The sequence below is a fragment of the Pyrus communis genome, chromosome 15, assembly GCF_041283825.1.
Source record: "Pyrus communis isolate YQ-2024b chromosome 15, ASM4128382v1, whole genome shotgun sequence".
Classification (NCBI taxonomy): Eukaryota; Viridiplantae; Streptophyta; class Magnoliopsida; order Rosales; family Rosaceae; genus Pyrus; species Pyrus communis.
This window is the reverse complement of record NC_142579.1, coordinates 4,751,466-4,760,709: the sequence shown is the minus strand read 5'-3', so window position 1 is coordinate 4,760,709 and position 9,244 is coordinate 4,751,466. Positions and strand designations below refer to the sequence as shown.

Genomic DNA, 9,244 nt, shown 5'->3' with positions numbered 1-9,244 from the left:
AATGAAATAAATTAACATAAAGAGATGTAGATTTAATGCCAACTGCTCTAAATGACTTAATTTAATATAAACGAAAAAATATATACGTTTATATTCTTTTCCCAACTTGTCTTGGAGTCAAAGTGGGTGGGAGTGTTATTTGTGTTGAAGTTGTCAAAGAGTCTAGCTGTTAGGTTTCCTTGTTTCTAGGGTTCATTCCTTGGACGTGCTAATAACCCTCCTATACTTGAGGGACAAGTTTGTTATCTGTTTTGAATTAGTCGTTTACCACGATTCTAGGGTTGTTGTTATCGTGGGCTGTTATTCCTTTATTGATGTAAAGCTATTTAATAGCTGGTTGAAGTCTTTTAGTTCAATAAGAATGCTTCTGAGTTTTCAAGACTAAAATACTTTTTGTTCATATTCATACAAACTTCACGTAAACCTAGTTCAGTTTCAACATCTGGTATCAGAGCCCCATCACAGGGGCCTGACCAAAACCAGCAAACACAGTTGCTTACGTGAAAGAACAAGAATATGACGTCCGAGAACAGTTTTGTGCAACCGGCCATTCCAAGGCTCGACGGACACTACGATCACTGGAGCATGCTTATGGAAAACTTTCTGCGTTCCAATGAGTATTGGAACCTGGTGGAGACGGGGATCACTGCAGTCGCAGGAGGAGCGGACTCGAGTGATTCACAGAAGAAGGCACAGGAGGAACTGAAGTTGAAAGATCTTAAGGCCAAGAACTATCTGTTTCAGGCCATTGATCGTTCTATCCTTGAAACGATCTTGAAGAAGGACACGGCAAAGGACATATGGGACTCTTTGAAGCAGAAGTACCAATGGACTGCACGTGTGAAGCGAGCTCAGTTGCAAGCACTTCGAAAGGAGTTCAAAGTATTGCATATGAAGGTTGGAGAAACCGTCAATGATTATTTTGGGAGGACACTCACTATAGCTAATAAGATGAGGGTACATGGCGAAAGAATGGAGGATATAGTGATCATTGAGAAAGTTTTGAGGTCTATGACGTCAAAATTCGATTATGTGGTCTGTTCGATTGAGGAGTCGAATGATTTGGATACTCTATCCATTGATGAACTTTAGAGCAGTTTGCTTGTGCATGAACAAAGGATGGGTCAACATGTGATGGATGAACAAGCTCTCCAAATCACCACTGGTTTCCAACAAGGAGGAAGGAGTGGTGGCCGTGGCTCCTATCGGGGAAGAGGTAAAGGAAGGGGTAGATTTGGGTTCGACAAATCTATAATAGAATGCTACAATTGTCACGAACTAGGACACTTTCAGTGGGAATGTCCTAAGAAGACTAGGGACTCCAATGCTCACTTTGCAGAAACAAGTGAGGAAATGCTGCTAATGGCGTTGGTGGATGACAAGGAAACTGAAACGGAGCAGATTTGGTTTCTTGACTCAGGATGTAGCAATCACATGTGTGGCAGAAATGAAGCATTTGTCAAAATAGATGCTAATTTTCGAGAGTCGGTCAAGCTGGGAAACAACTTCAGTCTCAGTGTGCAAGGAAAGGGAAAAGTACGAATAGAGGTGCATGGGATCATGCATGTGATCACAGACGTTTTCTTTGTCCCTGAATTAAAGAATAACTTGTTGAGTATTGGTCAACTGCAAGAGAAGGGACTCGCAGTGCTCATGCAACATAGAAAGTGTAAGATTTTTCACCCTGAGAAAGGTCTCATTCTCGAAACTGAGATGACATATAACAGGATGTTTGCCTTGAATGCTCGCTGCCCAGGAAATGAACAAAGTTGTCTTTCCATGACAACCACAGATCAAGCTGATCGCTGGCATCGTCGATATGGACATTTAAGTTGGAGTGGTCTGAAGGTGTTACAACAAAAGAACATGGTTAAGGGGCTGCCAAAGCTCAAAGCTTCTCAAAACGTGTGTGAAGGCTGCCTTGTGGGGAAGCAACATCGTGAATCTTTTCCTAGGGAAAGTACATGGAGAGCCTCAAAGATCCTACAATTGATACACGCTGACATCTGTGGTCCCATAAACCCAATCTCAAACAGTAAGAAGAGATATTTCATCACTTTTACTGATGACTATAGTAGAAGAACTTGGGTTTATTTCCTGGTGGAGAAATCAGAAGCTTTCACCGTGTTCAAAACATACAAAGCCAAAGTGGAGAAGGAAACTGGATCATTCATAAGAGGTTTGAGGACAGATCGAGGTGGTGAGTTCACATCAAATGAATTCATAGATTTCTGCAATGAGAATGGGGTTCAAAGGCAGTTAACAGCTGCTTATACGCCCCAACAGAACGGGGTTGCTGAACGTAAGAATCGAACCATCATGAATATGGTTCGATGTATGCTATCAGAGAAGCGAATTCCAAAGACCTTCTGGCCTGAAGCAGTGAACTGGGCTGTCCACGTGCTAAATCGAAGTCCAACGCTTGCAGTAAAGAGCAAAACACCTGAGGAAGCATGGAGTGGGCGCAAACCCTTAGTAGAGCACTTTAGGGTTTTTGGTTGCATCTCTCATGTGCACATACCAGATAGCAAGAGATTGAAGCTTGATGACAAAAGCCTCAAATGTATACTGTTAGGGGTAAGTGAGGAGTCCAAAGCTTATAGACTGTTTGACCCTATTTCAAATTAAATCATTATAAGTCGAGATGTAGTGTTTGAAGAAGATCAACTATGGAATTGGGATGACAGTCATGAGCAAGATATTCTAGCTGATCTTGATGAAGAAGCAGGTACTGGAGATGAAGGAAATGAAGAAGAAACTGCTGTTCATGGGTCAGATGACAATAATTCGTTTGAATCAGAAGAAGATGCCATAATTGAAGGCAGTGCACCTCCAGAGGGACGGACTCGAAGGCCACCAAGTTGGATGAGAGACTATGACACTGGTGAAGGTCTCTCTGATGAAGAAGGTATGAACTTGGCTCACTTAGCTTTGTTTACAAATGGTGATCCTACTAGCTATTGTGAAGCTGTGAAAAGTGAGAAGTGGAAACAAGCAATGGATAGAGAAATAGAAGCAATAGAGAAGAATCATACATGGGAACTGACTGACCTACCAACAGGAGGAAAAACCATTGGAGTCAAATGGATTTTCAAGACAAAATTGAATGAAAATGGGGAGGTGAACAAGTATAAGGCCCGGCTTGTTGCAAAGGGATATTGCCAACGATATGGAGTGGATTTTTCTGAAGTATTTGCACCAGTGGCACGAATGGATACAATTCGAATGGTAATATCCATTGCTGCACAAAGGAGCTGGAAAATTTACCAACTCGACGTCAAAGCAGCTTTCTTGCATAGAGAGATCAATGAAGAGGTTTTCGTTGAACAACCACCTGGATATGAACAGAAGGGAAGGGAAGGCAAGGTTTATCGTCTCAAGAAGGCACTATATGGGCTCAAGCAGGCTCCACGAGCATGGTATAGTCGAATAGAGGCATATTTTATCAAAGAGGGATTCAGCAAATGTCCCTTTGAACACACACTGTTTGTCAAGACAGCCAGTGAAGGTAAAATTTTGATTGTATGCCTATATGTTGATGATCTCATTTTTACTGGAAATGATAGTGTGTTATTTGAGAAGTTTAAGAGATCCATGATGACAGAATTTGATATGACTGATCTCGGGAGTATGAGATTCTTTCTTGGCATTGAAGTAACACAGAAACCAGATGGCATTTTTATAAGTCAGCGTAAATATGCACAGGAAGTGTTAGACAGGTTCAACATGGGTCAGTGCAACTCAGTGCACAACCCTGTGGTACCTGGATTCAAACTCACTCGTGATGAAGGGGGAGCAAAAGTAGATAACACACTGTACAAGCAAATGGTTGGGAGTCTTATGTATTTAACAGCTACACGACCTGATCTTATGTACGTTGTAAGTCTAATTAGCAGGTATATGGAGAATCCCACAGAGACACATTTGTTGGCAGTCAAAAGGATCTTAAGATACGTGAAGGGAACTGGTGACTTTGGGGTATTTTACAAGAAGGGAGGAAATGAAGAACTCATTGGCTATACAGACAGCGATTATGCTGGTGATCAAGATGACAGAAAGAGTACTTCAGGTTATGTATTTATGATGAATTCAGGAGCAGTTTCATGGTCCTCGAAGAAGCAATCAGTGGTCACTCTTTCTACTACTGAAGCAGAATTCATTGCAGCTGCTTCAAGTTCATGTCAAGTGGTGTGGATAAGAAGAATTTTGAGTTGCTTGACTCTGAGGCAAACTGGTCCAACAAAGGTTTACTGTGATAATGTATCAACCATTAAGCTGTCAAAGAATCCAGTAATGCATGGTCGCAGTAAACATATAGATGTAAGGTTTCATTTTCTTCGAGATCTTGTCAAGGATGAAGTAGTGGAGCTGCTGCAGTGTTCTACTCAGGAGCAGATTGCAGACGTGATGACAAAACCACTGAAACTTGAAGTATTTCAGAAACTGCGAGACCAAATGGGTGTATGCAGATGGCCTGGAATAAACTGAATCAACAGTATTCAGTTTAAGGGAGGAAATGTTGAAGTTGTCAAAGAGTCTAGCTGTTAGGTTTCCCTTATTCTAGGGTTCATTCCCTGGACGTGCTAATAACCCTCCTATACTTGAGGGACAAGTTTGTTATCTGTTTTGAATTAGTCGTTTACCACGATTCTAGGGTTGTTGTTATCGTGGGCTGTTATTCCTTTATTGATGTAAAGCTATTTAATAGCTGGTTGAAGTCTTTTAGTTCAATAAGAATGCTTCTGAGTTTTCAAGACTAAAATACTTTTTGTTCATATTCATACAAACTTCACGTAAACCTAGTTCAGTTTCAACATTTTGGTTTATGGGCCATTAATCACTCTGTCTATGCCCTTCGTATTAGAGGGGAATTAATTAGTTGGCATTCTAATTTACTCGAGGTTTCGTTTCCTTTTTTGTGAAAAAAATAATATCTCATGACGATGACCTAGAGTTTGAATTATCCCTTGGCTCTGGTCCTTTTATCTATTTTTTACTTCGGAAAAGAGAATCCCTTGGTTGTTGTCATTTAAAGTGATGTAATTGGACTTGAGTATTATTACTTGGATAAATTTTGTTTATATTTGTTGAATTTATAGTCTAGTTGTCATATTGTAGTGGAATTGGAAACTGAAATAAGAATTGGATAAACATATCATCCTTTACTTGCACATAATAGTCTGGTTACATTTCTACACAAACGCATCATCATCATTAAAGGTATGACATTATACCACTTCTTTACCATACTCCGTACTTCATTTGTAGCTCGTGTCGACGTGCTAGTATACATTATTTGACGATTTTTGAATAAATTGAGTTGTTAATTCATAAGTTACTATTAGTGATTAATTTATGTATATTATCGAAGTTAAGCTGAATTGATCAATGCCTAGACTCTGAAGATTCTTCTATGGTGGAGTTGTGTAGCTGCCATATAGATGTAACTGCACATCTAGCAACCGTGTGTAAATGATACTGATGACTTTTCTACTGCATTCAAATTAGAGGCCATGTTAGTAAACCAGTCTGTTGTCATCTAGTTCGGTTAGATGTCTGGGTTTTACCCAGGTTTCCCGGGTTCAAATCCTGGCAACGGATTTCCATTTTCGTATTTGAATATAGGGTAAATTACAAAAAATTATCTCAATTATTGGGTCAATTACAGTTTCATACATTCTTTTAAACATTTCAATGTTATACCTCAACTTATAAATTTGTTGCAATGTCAGACCTCTGTTAATTTTTCTGTCAAATTGATTGTTAAATGCTCACGTGGCTTGAGACGGGGCCCGCTTCCTATTAAAAAAGTATTTAAATATTAAATAATTTAATTTAATAATTTTTTTAAATGGGGGACCCACCCTTACAAACCCAACCTTCCTTCACCACCCGTGTCCTCCAACTCTTTTCTTCTACCCCATCTCCACCCCCCCCCCCCCACCCCATCTCCACCCCCCCCACCCCACCCCACCCCCCCCGGGAACTCCACTGTGACTCCCCCTAGCCCTTATCCTCCCCACTCGATCGTCTTCTCCACCTAACCACCTTTGCCAAATTCTATTGAAGTCTTCCCACTTCTGCAACTACCCAAAACCCCTAAATGCCCTCAAATCCTAGACTAATTACTTCCTCCTCCAACTCTTTTCTTCTTCTCCTATGGGCTCTGAGAAATAGGGCTGGGGTTTGTAGGGGTGGGTCTCCCATTTTAAAAAATTATTAAATGATTTTATTTTTTTAGTTTTTAATAATTAATTAAATTTTTAATATAAAGTGGGCCCTACCTTAAGTCACGTCCGCATTTAACGGTCAATTTGACAGAAAAGTCAAGTAAAAGATTATAGACAACTAGACTATTCATCAAATATAAACAAAACATATCCAAGTACAAATACTCGAGTCCAATTACATCACTTTAAATGACAAAAACCAAAGGATTCTCAAAGTATAAAATAGATAAAAGACCAGAGCCAAGGGATAATTCAAACTCTAGGTCAGAGAAATTATATTTTTTTCAAAAAAATAGGGAAAAGGAACCTCGAGTAAATTAAAATGCCAACTAATTAATTCCCCTCTGATACGAAGGGCATATACAGTGATTAATGGCCCATAAACCACATAACACTCCCACCCACTTTGACTACAAGACAAGTTGGGAAAAGAATATAAACGTATATATGTTTTCATTTATATTAATTTAAGTCATTTAGAGCAGTCTATTTTTAGAAGTCACTAGAAAATATGCCCGCGCGTTGCTGCGGGACTTGAATGCACCAGCCTAAACTGCATGAATAAGACACATTTAACCTGAATAAATTAAACATAACCATGAATGGACAGAGGAATAGATGAGTGAAAATGGTCGGTAAGATAAGCAGCTTAGTTTTTATATACATTCAACATAGCTGATATGAAAAGACATTGTATAATTAACAGGACAAAATTGAACGTTCTTGATTACAAAAGACGTGGTTGCAAAAAATTCTCTGTTTTCATAAGAAACAGAAGCAACATTCAACCAATTTACATAATAAGAACCGTAAATTGGCATCGCGACAAAAGGGGATCGACTAAACCAGGTTGAATCAGAGAACTACTTCAAAGTTCAGATAGAAGTAAAAAATCAAATGAGCTACAGGCTTAAGGTCATAACCACAAATGAATGAAGGGCTATTAACTTAAACATTTATAAATAACCGTCAGTCCCTAGCTATTATGCATGCCACTAATGAAAGGAGGGATCACCATTTGTTAAGGTACCTGGAATTCACCAATACCAGGATATTTCCAACCATGCCGTTCAGGATAAGAAGGATACCATAGCTCTCCACACGGACCTAATCCAACTTCAATTTCTGATATCATTCCTTCCTCAAAAAACTCATCAAATTCAACTCTGAAGCTCCTCATGTAGTCGAAGTAAACCTGCATTGGTTCCATTATAATATAACAGAATAGAAACTCTCAGCATTAAACAGTAAGAATGCATAGGGTCTGATTCTTAGAGAAATTCTTCCATTTTCATCCGAGTCTCACCGATTAAAACTTTCACCCAAAAAAAACACTCTCTGATCAAACGAAAACTCCAAAACCAATTCTATGGTTGATTCAACAGGTTTATACTATAAAGAAAATAACGATACAATATGGATACCTAGTCTTGTTTTGGTGGAAAAGAATCTTGTTTTATACCAGTTGGAAAACAATGCCTTTGTTTGATACAATCTGGTCTTGGTTAAAATCTAGTATCATTTACAGAAAGGGGGAAAAAAAAGTAGTAGCAATATACCCATAATACGCTGCAACATGCTTGCATTTCTCCGCACCAAGTGTGGTTAATCATGTCAGCATCCAGAATCACAACCCTGGGCCTGATAAATAAAGCCAACCAGATACTCGAGATCAAAAAAGGTGAAACTACATGCATGGAGAACTAAAAATAAGATAGAAGTCAGTTCTTTGCAAAACCAACAATTGCATTTACCAAAAAATGAAATAAAAATAAAACCCAACAACCAAAAAAGAGGAGCATGTGCAATAGCAGTCATGTAAGAGTTCAGTTCGAAATTTCAGATTAACCCATTACATCATTTCTATAAAAAATATTCCAATTATGGCATTATCATTGAGCAAAATTAACATGTTGGCAGAAAAACAAATCTTATGAAAACGGTGTGTGGATTTATAGTTAACCAAAGCATTGATTATAAAACTGACATCTAACTGATCAAAAGAATAATCTTTACATTGATAACATACAAATGCAAAGGTGATATCAAGTTTTTCAACTGCTTCCCCACCCCCCCCCCCCCCCAAAAAAAAAAAAAAAAAAAACCAAACATTTATAACTTGTAAGTGGTCTTGCTAACTACACCTTAGGTTAAGTCCCAAACTTACAATATTTGGACGTATGATGGTGAAACTGTAACATTGTTCTTTGCATCCAACATTAATTCCTTGAAATATATGTAGTAAAACTTGGATCATCTACTTTTATCTCAAGGATTACCACAACTGTGTCTTTCAAATTTTATCTTCTCCATTACTTTCCAGCCAAAAGAAGAAAAAAAAATAGGAAACTACACACATTTGATAACAGAAACAGAGATCACTTCCATAACCTGTTGGGATAAAAATGGCATCACACTGCCGGATAAAACACAAATGTTTGTGTTGAAATCTATGCAGACTCTAAACTAATTACAACTGATATAAGGTCAGATTCACATAGAATAGAAATGGCAAGTGCAACATACTTGTGTGAAACTGGACATACCCAGGTCACAACATAATCAAATGTCATTGGAGTTCCTACGTACAACCCGCCATTCTGCTTGCCTATTGACAGAGTACAATTCTTTGACCCAATGATGCAAAAGTAGTTGCTTGGTTGGACAAAATTTATCCATGTGTGTTTAGTTTCTTCTCTCATAGTTCCATCTGTGTTTAGTTTCTTTCATCCAAATAAAACTATAAACTGTTTCTATGGTGAGGTCACTCCTACAATAACGCATTGAGAGCTGACTTATTATATATTTTTTAGTTTCCTCTAATATCTTAAACTAAGTAGAGTAACAAGTGTATGGTAAAAAGGTTCGTGTCTTATCTGATATTATTGTTTAAAATTATTTCAATCATTTAATTGACAAACATTTAGACATAATCCAATCTTTCATCTCATCCTTTATAAGCATTTGATGAGAAAGAAAATGGTTGAAATAACATTTAAAATTTGTTTCCAGTG

General features: G+C 38.2%; 1 protein-coding gene and 1 long non-coding RNA gene across 2 annotated transcripts; one reads left to right on the top strand and one right to left on the bottom strand.

Annotated features, from left to right (window-relative positions):
• Window positions 1–516: 516 nt before the first annotated feature.
• Window positions 517–1,092, top strand: LOC148690408 (uncharacterized). The gene has a single exon (XM_088686720.1). The coding sequence runs from the start codon at window positions 517–519 to the stop codon at window positions 1,090–1,092; it is 576 nt and encodes a 191-aa protein (XP_088542846.1).
• Window positions 1,093–6,929: 5,837 nt separating this feature from the next.
• LOC148690407 (uncharacterized) lies at window positions 6,930–8,303 on the bottom strand. The gene is made up of 2 exons (XR_015956593.1): window positions 7,790–8,303; window positions 6,930–7,425 (listed from the first exon to the last, which is right to left on the bottom strand). It is a non-coding gene; the product is annotated as an uncharacterized LOC148690407 (long non-coding RNA).
• Window positions 8,304–9,244: the final 941 nt, after the last annotated feature.

What these genes read in the sequence shown, in the direction of transcription:
- LOC148690408 (XM_088686720.1), top strand. Translation starts at nt 517, where the DNA reads ATGACGTCCGAGAACAGTTTTGTGCAACCGGCCATTCCAAGGCTCGAC.